We start from the raw sequence: 17,966 nt of genomic DNA, 5'->3' as shown, positions 1-17,966 counted from the left end.
TGACAGTTGGTTGCAGTTGGTGTGAACCGTCACTGGTGTTTGCGTTTCTCCTCGTCCATTTCTCAGTGGTTCAGGTGCTTGTGTTGTGTGCTGGATGCATTCCTGTGGTGTACTGGATGTGTGCTGGTTGGGGATGCATGGCGGCAGCGACCTGGTGTGAACCGTGTCTGAGGTGGACGCAGCGTTCAGTGCAGTTTCTCTGGGCTGTTTGGTGCCCTGGTACCTGTGTGTTGCTCCAGGGGCTGGCGGCAGCCTTAGAGAGACATCCTTGCTCTGACGCTGAATCTTCTCACTTCCCCTTGTCCATGTCTCAGTGGTTTTGTCACTTGTGTTGTGTGCTGGCTGCATTCCTGTGGTGTACTGGCTGTGTGCTGGTTTGGAATGCTTGCTCGCAGCAACCTTGTGTGAACTGGGTCTGAGGTGGACACAGTGTTCAGTGTGGTCTCTCTGAGGTGTATGGCTGCTGGCTGCCTGGTTTCTTGGTGGTTCCGGGGGCTGGCAGCAGTCTTTTAGAGACTTACTTGCACTGACGCTGATCCTGTTCCCCCCCCCCCCCGCCGCCCTGTTATTTTTTGGGTGTTCTGTTTAGTTCCCCCTTTTTTGGGGGGGGGGGCTTTGAGGGGTGGGAGTGTCACGGCCTATGGTGTACGCTGTGACACTGTTGCCACACTTGCGGTTGCCCGCGGCAACGTGTTGCCATGAGAGCATGCGGTGGCAGTGTCCCAGCCTTCTGGGTGATTGCCGTGACATGGTTGCCACGCATGCTGTTGCCGGTGGTTACGTGGTTTGGTATGCTTGTGTGTGCACTTCCCCTTTAAGTGGCTTCCTTCCCCTGTCTAGTGATGTAAGGGTTAACTTCCTTGCTGGGTGTGGTCACTTGTGCTTCTTATACCTGTGGCTTTAGGTCAGGAGTCATTTGTACTCCAGCCTTGGTGTGTGCTGGAGTTAAGCGCCTTGTCTGGTTATTCCATCTGTCCAGTGAGGGCCACCCTTATGGTCATCAATGTTATCCCGGTGTCTCCTTCCCTTCCAGTCCTTATTTGTATGGAGTGGGTTATGTTCAGGGTGTTTGTATGTCTACCGTAGTTTGGTGTTACATGTCTGGTGGTGTTTGGCGTCCAGCATGTTTACTAGACATTCCTCTGTCTCATGTTTATTGCAGCTATGGGTGTCCTGGGTTCCTGTGTGGTTTGTGGTGTGTGCTGTGTCCTCTAATGTTGGTGTGGACAGCAGCACTAGTTCACGGGTTCCAGTCAGTGTGTCTGTGGCAGGTAAGTGTGTTATTGGTTTTGCTTACCTGCCATCTCCTTTAGCCAGTGGCGACTCTAGGAACAATATATAGGAGGGGCACAAAGATACCACAGTCAAAAATGGGGGGGCAAAAACAAAATAAGTATATATAAATAAGATTACAAAATACGAGAGAATTGCGGTAGGCAGGGATACATTTATAATAAAACAATTTACTTACAAAAGAAGCTATTCAGTCGTCTGCTGTGCCGTCCTCTGCTTGCTTCCGCGGATTCTTTCCCTTTCTTTCTGTCTCTCGTCAGTGCGCAGGCGTAACGTTATGGTGGATCTGTGGAAGACACACTGTTATGGGGGCATCTGTGGATGACACTTATTATGCCTCTCATCATTAGCCCCCATATGCTGCCTCTCATCATTAGCCCCCATATGCTGCCTCTCATCATTAGCCCCCTTATGCCCCCAGCAGCCACATTTTTTATAAAATAAAAAAAAAACACTTACCTCTCCTGCTCCTGGACACCACCTGCCTCTCCTCAGTCGACTGTGCTCTGAACTGGCGCGCACAGCGTGAGGTCACAGAGCGCCCTCATGCTGTGCGCAGCCCTGCACAGCCGACAGCCGAGGACCAGGAAGTGGTAAGTACAGAGCGTTCACCACTTCCTGGTCCCTCGGTTCTAATGAGCACTTCCATAATGGAAGCGCTCATTAGTATTCACCTGGGGGAATCAGCGGGGGGGGCACCCGGGGGGGCAAAGAACAACATAGGGGGGAGATTTCCCCCCTTGTCCCCCCCCCCTAGCGACGCCACTACCTTTAGCTGTATGTGCTCACCTCTCCTTGCAGCCTGGCCTCAGAGACTCCTGTTCCTCCATGACTGGGATGAAGAGGTCGTCTCTTCCTTGCTCCTTGGTGAGGGATTACCAGGGCGGCTTAGGGTCTCTAGGAATCCTGAGTATGGGTCGTCCTACCATCGGGGTGCGCTCATACGGTGAGGAGTCAGGGAGAGGATTAGGGATGCTGTAGGAGGTGACCTGCTCCCTTATTACTCTTTTCCCTTTACCCTTTGACACCTCATGGTGTGGGGTTTCCCCCACTCCCCACCGTGACACTATCTCTTTCCTTACACATTAGCAAAAAAGGTGGAAAATTTAAGGTTATGTTTTCATAAAAATAAAAAAAATTGCTAGGTCAATGCCCCACAGAATCCTCACACACTTCAGTGCAGTACTTCAATTACCTATCCAGATGTTAGCAGGGCAGTTGCATACTAAGGGGGTCATTTATCAAACTGTTGTGAAGAACTGGCTTAGTTGCCCATAGCAACCAGTCAGATTCCACTTTTATTTTTCAAAGGAGCCGTCCAAAATGAAAGGTGGAATCTGATTGGTTGCTATGGGCAACTAAGCCAGTTCTACTTTACACCAGTTTGATAAATGACCCCCTATGTTCTTATAGCATAAATATTTGTGGAATAAAACTGCATGTCTCTGGATCAGACCGACCCCTTTTAGCGATGAGCAAATCAATTATACACAAATCAATATGATTACAAATTTCCCCAAAAATTCTAATTTAGGAATCCATAACTTTGCGTCATTCCACGTGTATAGCTGAAAATAGAAACCTCAATTTTATAGATCAGAAGACAGAGAAGAAGGCATCTGGTCAAAAAGGGATCATTTCTGAAATATTGTTTCTTTTAAAAAAATCTGACAGTATAGTGTGTTTCTAAACTGTTTTCAAGGTGTTTGTTACCATAGGCTACTATCCATTTACCTATAGCTATATACACAGCTAAGTCACAGTATTATGACCACTTCCTACTTGATGTCGGCAGTCAGTGGCTCATTAGGGAGGTACCGTGTGGTGAGCTGGATTGGTCGGTACATAAGGTTAGAGATGTCCTGAACTATTCGCTGGCGAACATAGCTTGTTCGCGTTCGCCGCGGCGGGCGAACATATGTGATGTTCGGTCCGCCCCCTATACATCATCATTGAGCAAACATTGACCCTGTACCTCACAGTCAGCAGACACATTCCAGCCAATCAGCAGCATACCCTCCCTCCCAGACCCTCCCACCTCCTATCAAAAAGCAAGGACAGCATCCATCTTAGATTCATTCTGAAGCTGCAATGTCACAAATTTGACTAAGTTGTAATCGCAATGCGATTAATACAGGTTATATTAATCACATTGCGAATTCAACTTCGAGCTGGGTTCCTAATGATTGCATTGCTAGAATATAACGAAGATTGAGAATATAGTGCTATATTCCTTATATTCATCAATTCTAGCAATACAACCATTAGGAACTCAGATCTAAGTTGTAATCGCAATGCGATTAATACAGGTTATATTAATCGCATTGCGAATTCAACTTACCACACTCTGCGTCAACTACGTAATTTTCCATGGGAGTTTTGCCATGGATCCCCCTCCGGCATGCCACAGTCCAGGTGTTAGTCCCTTTGAAACAACCTTTCCATCACTATTGTGGCCAGAAAGAGTCCCTGTGGGTTTTAAAATTCGCCTGCCTATTGAAGTCTATGGCGGTTCGCCCGTTCGCGAACATTTGTGTAAATTCGCGTTCGCCGTCCGCGAACGAAAAATTTTATGTTCGCGACATCTCTACATAAGGTGTGTGATAGGCTGTCTGCACACATATCCCTCGTTGCAGTCATGGGTAAAAGTGGTGATTTATCAGGATTGCAAAAAGGGATGATTATTGGTTTTTGGGACAAGGGTGTCAGTATTTCTAAACCTACGCCGTTGGGGAACTGTTCATGTGCTACTGTGGTCAAAGTGTATCATGAGTGGATTTATGGCACCATTGCAAAAAAGCAACGTGGAAACTGTTGAGCACCACATGCCACTAATGTGAGAGATGAATGTCAACTACGAAGGTGCACGAGGGCAGCTCACTGCCAAAATGAACCAGGGGCTACCAAATGTGTGTCTAAACCAAAAGTTCAGCAAACCCTACTGGGTATGAGGCTCTGAAGCAAAAGAATGGTCACTGCACCTCTGACAAAGTTGTATCAGGAGAAAAGGCTTCAATTTTCATTGCAGTATTGGAATTGAACCTCTGCTGATTGGCAAAGGGTTGTCTTCCCAGATGAGTCATGGAGAACAAACAACCTGAACCATTGCTGGAAGAACACAAGCTGGTGGTGGCACCGTTATGGTCTGGGGAAGGTTTTTGTGGCATTCTCTAGGCACACTCATCCATGTGGAAGGGACTCTCAACTGATTTGGGTATGACATCACAGATCACATACGACCATGCATACTAATTGACTTTCCATGGGAACTTCTAGCAAGACAATGCCACACGGTTAGAAATGTCCAACATTGGTTAAAAGAGCATTACAAAAACTTCCAAGTACTACCCTGGCCCCCTAATTCCCCAGACAATTGAGCCCAATTGTGCATCTGTGATCACTCTATGGAACCTCCTCCATTAGCCATCCAGTAGTTATGGCATGCACTGAAGTCAACATGGCTCCTGATACCTGTTACTACCTACCAAGACCTTATTGAGTCATTCCCAGCCCATCTAGCTGCTGGTAGTCATAATAATGTGACTCAACTGTGTATGTTGCTGTCACTTTGACATTATTAATGCTATCTTAGGGTCCATTCACACGTCCGCAAAATGGGTCCGCATCCGTTCTGCAATTTTATGGAACGGGTGCAGACCCATTCATTTTCAATGGGGCCAGAATGTGCCATCCACATCCGCATTTGTGGATCCGCACTTCCTCATCCGAGCTTCCGTTTCCGCAAAAAAATATAACATGTCCTATTCTTGCCCGCAATTGCGAACAAGATTAGGCATTTTCTATTATAGTGCCGGCGATGTGCGGTCCGCAAATTACGGAATGCACATTGCCAGTGTCCGTGTTTTGCGTAGCCGTAATTTGCGAATCCGCAGAACACTTACGGATGTGTGAATGGACCCTTAGTGTTAAACATCTTGAACATATTCAAATCGAATGTGACAGCCAATTCAGATTCAGAATAAGGGCTCATGAACACAAACGTATTTTCTTTCTGCGTCCATTCCGTCTTTTTTGCAGACTATATGCGGAACCATTAATTTCAATGGGTCCGGAAAAAAACGGAAGGTGCTCCGTGTGCATTCTGTTTCCGTGTGGCCGTATTTCCGTTCCGCAAAAAAATAGAACGTGTCCTATTATTATTGTCTGCATTACGGACAAGGATAGTACTGTTCTATTAGGGGCCAGCTGTTTAGTCTCCGCAAAATACGGAATGTACATGGACGGCATCCGTATTTTTGGCGGATTCGTTTTTTGAGGACCGCAAAATACATACGGTCGTGGGCATGAGCCCTAAATTTGGGAAATTCACTCATCTCTAATCCCTTTTTCAGGTCAAATCAACATCTTATTGGGCGAATCTGAGAAAGAGATAGGCCTGACCCTGAATTGCATAGTATTAAGGTGCGGTTACATGTGTCACCCAATTTTTTTTGCAATGGTAGTCAATTGTGTTGCAATGTGATATGCAGTGAGTCATGTTCTTTGTCGCATCACAGTATGTCACACGTTGCATTGACTATCATTACAAAAAAACTGGCAAATTTGCTGCAACAGATGTCGCCATGTAGCTGAACCCTTTTTTGTCACATGACTTGCTGTTGCCCGAGACGCGTCGCCAGACCCTCATTCATCAAATAAAATACGCTATAAAAACATTGTTTACAATCCCTGACGACAGCGCCATTACTAAGGATCCAATTTTTCTCTGCTAAGAACCATTTTTACCAAGAGATACAGAATCTTGTTACCGGTAATTGACATGGGCATTATTCTAACAGGGAGTCTCCCAGGAAAGCCTATAAGTTGGGCCTGTCTACACAACAAAAATAGATGAGGGATGCTCCTGCTATTTCCTTCATCTACATGTAACTCAGTTTCCTATCCTAAAAAAACCGATTTCATATTCATAGGTTTTTGTAGTGTCAGAAGAAACTCAAGAGAACATGATGAGAACATGCAGATGTTGTCCATAAGTGGTTTGAACACATGACCCCAGTTCTGTAAGACAACCATATTAACCACTGAGCTGCGTGATGCAGCCCTATGTCAATTACTTGATTACATGTTTTTAAGGTCAGGTTTGTAAGGCAAAAAGTCAGTAAAATCCAAGCAAATCTGTGTTGAAATCCAACGTGTTACTTTTTTTTAACCTTTTTACAGTAATTTTAATGCAGACTTAACTATAAATGTTGTGTCAAACCTCAATTTACATATCATATTTTCCTGTTGTTATCTCTATAGATATCCACAAATGACCCCTTATCCCAAAGTGGATGCATACCATTTTATCGCTCTATGGCAGCCTGTGGCACCGGAGATCAGAGTGCAGTGTTTGGAATTGACTCAAGTACAAGCCCAAGAGAACAAATAAATGCTTTGACATCATTTATTGATGCATCAACAATCTATGGCAGCACAGCAGCTGTTGAAAATAAAGTGAGGAATCTTTCCAGTGAGGAAGGTCTTCTGAGAGTAAACCTTCAACATTCAGATCACGGACGAGAGTACATGCCTTTTGTAGATGACACACCGTCACCCTGTATACAAGAGCTTAATGCAGCCAATGATGACAGAATCAAATGTTTCTTTGCAGGTGAAACAAGGTCAAATGAAGTCATAACCCTAGCGGCAATGCATACACTGTGGTTAAGAGAACACAACCGTGTGGCCAGAGCTTTGAAAAAACTCAATCCTCACTGGAGTTCTGAAACGACCTACAAAGAAACTCGGAAAATTGTTGGAGCTCTTCATCAGGTTGACATATTTTGCATCTTTCATATGTACAGTATTCTAAGTGATGTTCTCTGTGTAAAAGTTTTGTTTGAACCTCACAGTTCACAAATTGTAGATTTAGTAGTCTATTGTAGATTTCTTGAAAGTGGGCAGCAGCTTCTAATAAGTATATGTCAAGGGTGGTTATCATGTGGCTTATGTCACCTTGGGCACAAAAGCAATGGTATTTCTTATGTTCATTACTTCCTTGCAGGAGCGGATGGGCCATAGACCTTACAGGAAAATTTTCCGGTGGGACGATGCCCAGAGGGCTACCTGGGCATTCCTCACCGCCGGCCAGTGAAGTTTTTGGGGATGTATTTTGTGCTGCTGGCAATATTTTTTGATGGACTGTGGTATTTAGCTCTGTCGTCCATAAATTTGGACCCAACTACAAAACAGGGCCACTTTTTGTAATTTTTCTAGGGCCACTTTAAGTTCCCAATCCGCCCCTGCTTCCTTGAAGCTGCTGTCTCCTCCTTTATCCTGCTTTGCCCATCGACACTGGTCCAGTATTTAGGAATTATAATGGGTTTAGTGGCTGCTGTTAGTGATCCATTATTGGCAGTATTACTATGCATTATTATGCAGTTTTGAAATCAAAACTAGGCGTGGATTGAACAAAGTGGATAAGTTGGATCTGCTCTTAAGGCCCCTTGCAGACGAGCGTGTCCACATTTGGTTCGGATGCGTTGCGAATGCGTTCAGTGAAAAATTCACAATTTCGCAGGTAAAGTCCTTCAGTTTTGCCTGCAATCGCGTTCAGTTGTTAAATTTTTATCACGTGGGTGCAATGCATTTTGATGCGTTTTGCAAGCGCGTGATAAAAAACTGAATGTATACAAACAACATCTCTTAGCGATCATACGTGAAAAACGCATTGCATCTGCAGTTGCTTGCAGATGCGATGCGATTTTCACGCAGCTCCATTTACTTCTATTGGGCCAGCGTTGCATGAAAATCGCTGAATATAGAACATGCTGCGATTTTTACGCAACGCACAAGTGATGCATGAAAACCAACGCACATGTACACAGCCCCATCTAAATTAATGGGTCCGGATTCGGTGAGGGCACAATGCGTTTGCATCACGCATTGAACCCGCGTGGAATTCTTGCTCGTGTGAAAGGGGCCTAATACTTTTTCTCCTGTTATGATCCACTACTAATTTTGGCTTCAAAAACTGCATAAAAAACGCCTGAATGTGTGGCAGTAGCCTTAGCCTATGACTGCCCTACACAGCTCTCCAAAAACTTGTCTACCTACCATTTGATTTGTATCTGAGAAACATTCTATTTGCTTGGAAATTTTTTTTTAATTCTGACACTTTGAATACTAAGAGATATTATTCTAAAGCCTGAGTAATACCTATAAGTTAATTAAGTTAAAAACAATATGTATGAACAGAAAATGATACATTATTTAAATTAGGGGATTATACTCTTATTGAAAGCTCTCATCTATGGTATTTATCTGTCCATTAACTTCCATTCATTCTGCCAAGATGGCCGACCCTGGAAAGTTTTTGATAATTGACAAATAAAATATGACCTTGATAGATATAGCTATATAAATATACAAAGAGCAAAAAAGCTATATAAATATACAGTCACATAGATGTAGATGCAGATGTGTCCTTCACTACCTATTCTCTTGTCTCAGCATTTGACGCCAACATTTTAAAGCAACATGACTTTCCAATATTTTGCCTCTAAATGCCTATTCTGTATGTGTCTATGTGAAAAAAAATCTTGAACAACCCCATTAAAGGCCATAGGAACCTTTTTATTATTGCATTGTACTTATTTGGGGCTGCAAACCATTTTTTCAATATGTCTTAAAAATTAAAATCAATATTTAGCTGTTAATCCTCTAAGTTTTCACATATACCGCAGACTGCTCTGTCAAATTGATAAGAATTCAGCTTAAATAAATGTTTATGATGGCTCAGGAGAGCAGAGATAAGGGCCACAATTCAAGCTGGTAGACAGCTTCTCTAAACCTTTCATTATGAAAGAGACAGAGCAGTCAGCATTATATATGACAAGGTGCAGGCTGTATAGGACAAGCAGTTAATTTTTTTTAAATAAGAAAAATTTTATGAAAATGGTTTTAGACCAAGATAAGTACAATGCAATAATAAATAATCCCCCCAAAACTGTCCATAGCCATTAAAGGGGTTGGCTCAACATCAATATTTAGCTGCAATCCACAGGTTATGTGCTAAGTATATAATTGCTCGGGGTCTAACTGCTAGAATTTCAACTGTTCACAAAAACAGTGGACCCAGTGCCCATGCGTGACCCCCACTCCATTCTCTATCTTTTGGATCAATAAGTATAGCTCTTGGCCTTCTGTGGATAGGTGATAAATAGCGATGAGTGAATTTCGGAAAATTCAATTCGGATTTGATTTGATCAAATTGGTCGGATTTGAATCTGAAGTTGTAAATTACTTTCTAGGGGTTAACTAGGACCCTGTGCAACACCTTTCAAGCTCTTTCATGCCAAGACAACATTAGTAATGTCAAAGTGACAGCAACATATATGGCTATGGGAAAATGGCTGGCTGCTCGTGTTAACAAACAGGCTCTTTAAAAATGCACTGCACTGTTGAATATTTTTTTTTAAATAGTCCAAAAAAATTTCACTTTTTGGTGGCAAATGCCTGCCTGTGTACACACATAGCTCCTGGGTCATGTGATCCTCCTTCGTCATGTCTTTTATCCTATCTTTTGGCCAAAATGAATTACCAAAAAGCTTGTCTCTAGTAATAAATGTTCTTCATTTACCAAAGCTTTAGGCAGTTATTAGCATTGTAAGATCTTATGCACATGGCAGGGCTTATGCACGGACCATGAACAAGACACAGGGCACTGACATACCTTCAATGGAGGTAGACCACGCAACCGCTTCTGAGCCTAGGCGGAAGGAGGCCCTGTGCTGAACCCGGTGTAAAAACACTGCAATTTCATACAGCCACCACTAGTGGGAGCTCAGTGCAAACAGATGATTACAGTAACTGTATACATTTCTATGCACTGCCCCCCCTGGTGGTGGCTGCAGGCAGCTAGCTTTGTAATAGAAGACAAGTAGGAGATTTATCAATTTTTTAATGGCAGTTGTGGGAAATATGGGGCTCAGAATTAGAGTTGAGCGAACCCGAACTGTAAAGTTCGGATTCGTACCGAACTTTAGGTTATTCGGTGTCCGAACCCGAACATTTACATAAAAGTTTGTTGTCGGTGTTCGGCGATTTTTATGGCGCTTTTTGAAAGGCTGCAAAGCAGCCAATCAACAAGCATCATACTACTTGCCCCAAAAGGCCATCACAGCCATGCCTACTATTGGCATGGCTGTGATTGGCCAACTGCAGCATGTGACCCAGCCTCTATTTAAGCTGGAGCCACGTAGCGCCGCCCGTCACTCTGCTCGGATTAGTGTAGGGATAGGCTGCAGCTGCTGTGAGGGAGAGATCAGGGAGAAATCTTATGAAGAACTGATTCTTTACTCAGCGATCTACCGCAAATGTGTTTTGTGGGTGCAGTGCACAATTGTTTTAAGCCTGCCCTGAGCCAACTACTACAGAAAATGAACTTTTTTTCCTTCAGTTAGTCAATATCAATACATAATCGGCAGCCATTTTATGCAACGATAGTGCACCAGCACAGGATATCTGCAAGTCCAGGAATACTGCTTTGAGACACTGGGGTGCACATCTAGGATTATCGCTGCATAAGTGACTGTGAAATTTAGGCCAGAAATACGGATTTCTCATACTGGGGCAAACTGGGGCGAAAAAAAACCCATCTGTTTCATATAGTGCACATCTAGGATTATAGGTGCATAAGTGAGTGTCACATTTAGGCCAGAAAAACTGCTTTTTGCTTACTGGGGTTAAAAAACCCTCGGATATACTGCACATCTGGGATTAGACGTGCATAAGTGACTGTGGAATTTAGGCCACAAATACGGCTTTTTGCTTACTGGGGTGAAAAAAAACATCTGTTTCATATAGTGCACATCTAGGATTATAGGTGCATAAGTGACTGTCACATTTAGGCCAGAAATACAGCTTTGGCATATTGGGGCATACTGGGTGAAACAAACCCTTCTGTTTCATATACTGCACATCTGGGATTAGACGTGCATAAGTGACTGTGAAATTTAGGCCACAAATACGGCTTTTTGCTTACTGAGTTTATAAAACCCTCTGATATAATGCACATCTGGGATTAGACGTGCATAAGTTACTGTGAAATTTAGGCCACAAATACAGCTTTTGCTTACTGGGGTTAAAAAAAAAACTCTGATATACTGCACATCTGGGATTAGAGGTGCATAAGTTACTGTGAAATTTAGGAAACAAATACAGCTTTTGCTTACTGGGGTTAAAAAAAAACCTCTGATATACTGCACATCTGGGATTAGATGTGCATAAGTTACTGTGAAATTTAGGCCACAAATACCGCTGTCATATAGAGTTAAAAATTATTTTTTTTAGTGCAATACCCTAAATCAGGGTTTTTATTGGCGGTTAATTATTTTTAACAGACTTAACCACTTTTTACTTTGCTTGGTGAACGCTAACTATGAGGCAAACATCTAATAAGGGATGCGGTCATGGTCGTCGTGATGGTGTTGGTGGAGCCTCTGGTGCAGGGAGAGGACGTGGCAGTTCTGCCACAGCTACATGTCCTACTGAACCTACTACCTCAGGTCCCAGTAGCCGCCAGAATCTACAGCGATATTTGGTCAGGCCTAATGCCGTTCTAAGGATGCTAAGGCCTGAACAAGTAAAGGTGCTAGTTAATTGGGTGGCCGACAGTGGATCCAGCACGTTCATATTATCTCCCACCCAGTCTTCTGCAGAAAGTGCACAGGTGGCGCCTGATACCCATGCCCATCAGTCTGTCACATCATCCCCGTGCATATCGGGGAACCTGTCTGAGACTCGAGTCATGCAGCAGTCTCTTATGCTGTTTGAAGACTCTGCTGGCAGGGTTTCCAAAGGGCATCCACCTAGCCCTTTCCCAGGGGTGGAAGACATAGAATGCACTGACGCACAACCACTTATGTTTCCTGATGAGGACATGGGAATACCACCTCAGCACGTCTCTGATGATGACGAAACACAGGTGCCAACTGATGCGTCTTTCTGCAGTGTGCAGACTAAAAAAGGAGGTCAGGGAGGAAGACTGGGTGGAAGACGATGCAGGGAACAATGAGGTCCTAGACCTCACATGGAATGAAGGTCGTGCCACTGACGTTCAGAGTTCGGAGGAAGAGGCAGTGGTGAGACGGAGCCAACAGCGTAGCAAAAGAGGGAGCAGGGTGCAAAAGCAGAGCAGCCATCGCCAAAACAGTTCGCCTGCTACTGGCCACCGTCACCAGGGACCGAGCACACCAAAGGCAGCTTCAAGGAGTTCCCTGGCATGGCACTTCTTCACACAATGTGCTGACGACAAGACGCGAGTGGTTTTCACGCTGTGCCATCAGAGCCTGAAGCGAGGCATTAACGTTCTGAACCTTAGCACAACCTGCATGACCAGGCATCTACATGCGAGACACGGGCTGCAGTGGAGTAAGCACCTTCAAAACCAAGAAAGGGCTCAGGCCCCTCCTGCTCCCTCTTCTGCTGCTGCCTCGGCCTCTTCCTCCGCCTCTGGAGGAACGTTGGCACCTGTCGCACACCAAACAGAGGATGTGCCACCAACACCACCACCTCCGTCACCAAGCATCTCCACCATGTCACACGGAAACGTTCAGCTCTCCATCTCACAAACCTTGGAGAGAAAGCGTAAATTCCCACCTAGCCACGCTCGATCCCTGGCCCTAAATGCCATCATTTCTAAACTGCTGGCCTTTGAAATGCTGTCATTCAGGCTGGTGGAGACGGACAGCTTCAAACAGCTCATGTCGCTTGCTGTCCCACAGTACGTAGTTCCCAGCCGCCACTACTTCTCCAGGAGAGCCGTGCCCTCCCTGCACAACCAAATATCGGATAAAATCAAGTGTGCACTGCGCAATGCCATTTGTGGCAAGGTCTACCTAACCACAGATACGTGGACCAGTAAGCACGGCCAGGGACGCTACATCTCCCTAACTGCACACTGTAGTGGCGGCTGGGCCCCAGGCGGAGAGCTGTTTGGCGCACGTCCTTCCACCGCCAAGGATCGCAGGGCATCATTCTTTGCCTCCTGTTGCCTCCTCTTCCTACTCGGCTTCCTCCTCCTCTTCTACCACCTCCTCATCCGGTCAGCGACAGACCTTCACCACCAACTTCAGCACAGCCAGGGGTAAACGTCAGCAGGCCGTTCTGAAACTGATATGTTTGGGGTACAGACCGACGAGTGGTTTCTGCCAGTGAGCCTCAAGCCTGGCCTGGTGGTGTGCGATAATGGGCGAAATCTCGTCGCAGCTCTGGGACTAGCCGGTTTGACGCACATCCCTTGCCTGGCACATGTGCTGAATTTGGTGGTGCAGAAATTCATTCACAACTACCCCGACATGTCAGAGCTGCTGCATAAAGTGCGGGCCGTCTGTGCGCGTTTCCGGCGTTCTCATCCTGCCGCCGCTCGGCTGTCTGCTCTACAGTGTAACTTCGGCCTTCCCGCTCACCGCCTCATATGCGACGTGCCCACCAGGTGGAATTTCACCTTGCACATGCTGGAGAGACTGTGCGAGCAGCAGCAGGCCATAGTGGAGTTTCAGCTGCAGCACGCACGGGTGAGTCGCACTGCGGAACAGCACCATTTCAACACCAATGACTGGGCCTCCATGCAAGACCTGTGTGCCCTGTTGCGCTGTTGGAGATGGAGGAGGAGGAACCATGTTCACAGCAGGGTGGCACCCAGACCAGCTCATGGCCATCACTGGTGCGTGGATGGGGGGATACAGAGGACACAGACTATACACCTCCCACAGAGGACAGCTTTTCGTTGCCTCTGGGCAGCCTGCACACATGAGCGATTACATGCTGCAGTGTCTCCGCATCGACCGCAGAGTTGCCCACATTCTAACTTGTGCTGATTACTGAGTACTCCACCAACATGGCCAGTGGCAATGACGCCATTATCAGCGTTACAATACCACTTCTATGTCTCATTGAGAAAACACTTAGGGCGATGATGGAAGAGGATGTGGCCCAGGATGAGGAGGAAGAGGGGTCATCTCTAACACTTCCAGGCCAGTCTTTTAGAAGTGGCTCAGAGGGAGGTTTTTTGTAACAGCAGAGGCCAGGTACAAATTTGGCCAGCCAGGGCCCACTACTGGAGGATGAGGAGGAGGAGGATGGGGATGAAGCATGTTCACAGCGGGGTGGCACCCAATGCAGCTCGGGCCCATCACTGGTGCGTGGCTGGGGGGATAAGGAGGACGGAGACGATACGCCTCCCACAGAGGACAGCTTGTCCTTACCTCTGGGAAGCCTGGCACTCATGAGAGACTACATGCTGCAGTTCCTGCGCAACGACAGCAGAGTTGCCCACATTTTAACGTGTGCTGACTACTGGGTGGCCACCCTGCTGGATCCCCGTTACAAAGACAATATGCCGTCCTTAATTCCCTCACTGGAGCGTGATCGGAAGATGCGCGACTACAGGCGCACGCTGGTAGACGCGCTACTGAGACCATTCCCGACTGACGCCGGGGGACAAGTGGAAGCACAAGGCGAAGGCAAGGGAGGAGGAAGAGGTCGCCAACACAGCTGTGTCAGCGCCAGCACCTCAGAAGGCAGGGTTAGCATGGCCGACATGTGGAAAAGCTTTGTCACCTCGCCGCAACAACCGGCCCCAACTGCTGATATGGAACGTCTTAGCAGGAGGCAGCATTTGAACAACATGGTGGAACAGTACCTGTGCACACGCCTACACGTACTGACTGATGGTTCTGCCCCATTCAACTTCTGGGTCTCCAAATTGTCCAAATGGCCAGAGCTTGCCCTGTATGCCTTGGAGGTGCTGGCCTGCCCTGCAGCCAGTGTACTCTCTGAACGTGTATTTAGCACGGCAGGAGGCGTCATTACAGACAGACGCAGCCGCCTGTCCACAGCCAACGTGGACAAGCTCACGTTCATTAAAATGAACCAGGCCTGGATCCCACAAGACTTGTCTGTACCTTGTGCAGAATAGACAGTTCTAACAGCCTCAACCATTCATCCTTGTACTCAAGTGCACTTATTCCTTTTTTTTTTTTATATGTCCCAATATTTTGGGGGATACCCCTATGTAAAAATTCTAAATAACACACATCTGTGTTGGCTACCTATTCCTCCTTCGCCTCCGCTTCCACCTAGACCACCACGTGAGCCTACACGGCCACATCCACCCATTCACCGCCTCCTCAACCTCTTCCTCCTACATCATTCCTAAAAAAATTTTTAAGGTCTTTTATGTTTTTTTAATTCATTTCCCTATCCACATTTGTTTGCAGATAGGGATGAGCGAACCCGAACTGTATAGTTCGGGTTCGTACCGAATTTTGGGGTGTCCGTGACACGGACCCGAACCCGAACATTTTCGTAAAAGTTCGCGTTCGGTGTTCGGCGCTTTCTTGGCGCTTTTTGAAAGGCTGCAAAGCAGCCAATCAACAAGCGTCATACTACTTGCCCCAAGAGGCCATCACAGCCTTGCCTACTATTGGCATGGCTGTGATTGGCCAGTGCAGCATGTGACCCAGCCTCTATATAAGCTTGGGTCACGTAGCGCTGCACGTCACTCTGCTGATTCAAGCATAGGGAGAGGTTGTAGCTGCGACGTTAGGGCGAGATTAGGCAGATTAACTCCTCCAAAAGACTTCATTCTGTGATCGATCTGCAGCTGTGGATCATTGAAGTGCTATTATTGACTTGCTCACTTTTTTGAGGCTGCCCAGAGCGTTTTTAGATCACTTTTTTTCTGGGGTGATCGGCGGCCATTTTGTGACTTGTGGTGCGCCAGCACGAGCTATCACCAAGTGTATTTAACCATCGATAGTGTGGTTATTTTGTGCTATATCCTACATCAGCTGCAGGCTGAGCCTGTGTCACCGAAGTGCATTTAACCATCAACAGTCTGGTTATTTTTTGGCCATATACTACATCAGCTGCAGGCTGAGCCTGTTTCACCCAAGTGCATTTAACCATCAACAGTCTGATTATTTTTTGGCCATATACTACATCAGCTGCAGGCTGAGCCTGTGTCACCCAAGTGCATTTAACCATCAACAGTGTGGTTATTTTTTGGCCATATATTACATCAGGGGCAAGTTGAGCCTGTCACCCAGCGCCTAAAAAATAGACCTGACATTTCTATTCAACCAAATCTGCACAGTTTTAGCTGGTCAAGTTATTTGTAGTGACCCTCAAAGCAGACTTTTTGTTCTGGGTTGAAAAAGCATTCCCAAATTTGCCATTCTGAAAATAACTAGTTTGTGGTATTTCAGGCCTACTTGAAATCTATCCCAAAAAGAAAATCTTACATTGAAGTTATTGATAGTGTCATTCAGAAAAACCTAAGACACACGCTAGCGTGCTGATAGAAGTGTCATTCTGTGATTAAACCTATAACTGTCACACAGCGCAAAAAAAACCAGGTCTCACATCTCTATTCAACCAAATCTGCACAGTTTTAGCTGGTCAAGTTATTTGTAGTGACCGTCAAAGCAGACTTTTTGTTCTGGGTTGAAAAAGCATTCCCAAATTTGCCATTCTGAAAATAACTAGTTTGTGGTATTTCAGGCCTACTTGAAATCTATCCCAAAAAGAAAATCTTACATTGAAGTTATTGATAGTGTCATTCAGAAAAACCTAAGACACACGCTAGCGTGCTGATAGAAGTGTCATTCTGTGATTAAACCTATTAATGTCACACAGCGCAAAAAAAAACAGGTCTCACATCTCTATTCAACTAAATCTGCACAGTTTTAGCTGGTCAAGTTATTGGTAGTGACCGTCAAAGCAGACTTTTTGTTCTGGGTTGAAAAAGCATTCCCAAATTTGCCATTCTGAAAATAACTAGTTTGTGGTATTTCAGGCCTACTTGAAATCTATCCCAAAAAGAAAATCTTACATTGAAGTTATTGATAGTGTCATTCAGAAAAACCTAAGACACACGCTAGCGTGCTGATAGAAGTGTCATTCTGTGATTAAACCTATGACTGTCACACAGCGCAAAAAAAAACAGGTCTCACATCTCTATTCAACCAAATCTGCACAGTTTTAGCTGGTCAAGTTATTTGTAGTGACCGTCAAAGCAGACTTTTTGTTCTGGGTTGAAAAAGCATTCCCAAATTTGCCATTCTGAAAATAACTAGTTTGTGGTATTTCAGGCCTACTTGAAATCTATCCCAAAAAGAAAATCTTACATTGAAGTTATTGATAGTGTCATTCAGAAAAACCTAAGACACACGCTAGCGTGCTGATAGAAGTGTCATTCTGTGATTAAACCTATAACTGTCACACAGCGCAAAAAAAAAAACACGTCTCACATCTCTATTCAACCAAATCTGCACAGTTTTAGCTGGTCAAGTTATTTGTAGTGACCGTCAAAGCAGACTTTTTGTTCTGGGTTGAAAAAGCATTCCCAAATTTGCCATTCTGAAAATAACTAGTTTGTGGTATTTCAGGCCTACTTGAAATCTATCCCAAAAAGAAAATCTTACATTGAAGTTATTGATAGTGTCATTCAGAAAAACCTAAGACACACGCTAGCGTGCTGATAGAAGTGTCATTCTGTGATTAAACCTATAACTGTCACACAGCGCAAAAAAAAAAACACGTCTCACATCTCTATTCAACCAAATCTGCACAGTTTTAGCTGGTCAAGTTATTTGTAGTGACCGTCAAAGCAGACTTTTTGTTCTGGGTTGAAAAAGCATTCCCAAATTTGCCATTCTGAAAAT

General features: G+C 45.2%; 1 protein-coding gene across 1 annotated transcript in view; it reads left to right on the top strand.

Moving 5' to 3' along the window:
- Positions 1–17,966, top strand: part of TPO (thyroid peroxidase) — a 297,193-nt gene that overhangs the window by 129,456 nt on the left and 149,771 nt on the right. Inside the window, 1 exon segment of the mRNA XM_040429901.1 lies at positions 6,585–7,068. Coding sequence (XP_040285835.1) covers positions 6,585–7,068 — 484 coding nt within the window.

This window comes from Bufo bufo, chromosome 4 (assembly GCF_905171765.1).
Source record: "Bufo bufo chromosome 4, aBufBuf1.1, whole genome shotgun sequence".
Taxonomy (NCBI): domain Eukaryota; kingdom Metazoa; phylum Chordata; class Amphibia; order Anura; family Bufonidae; genus Bufo; species Bufo bufo.
Note: the sequence above shows the minus strand (reverse complement) of the source record. Positions and strands in the feature narration are given on the sequence as shown.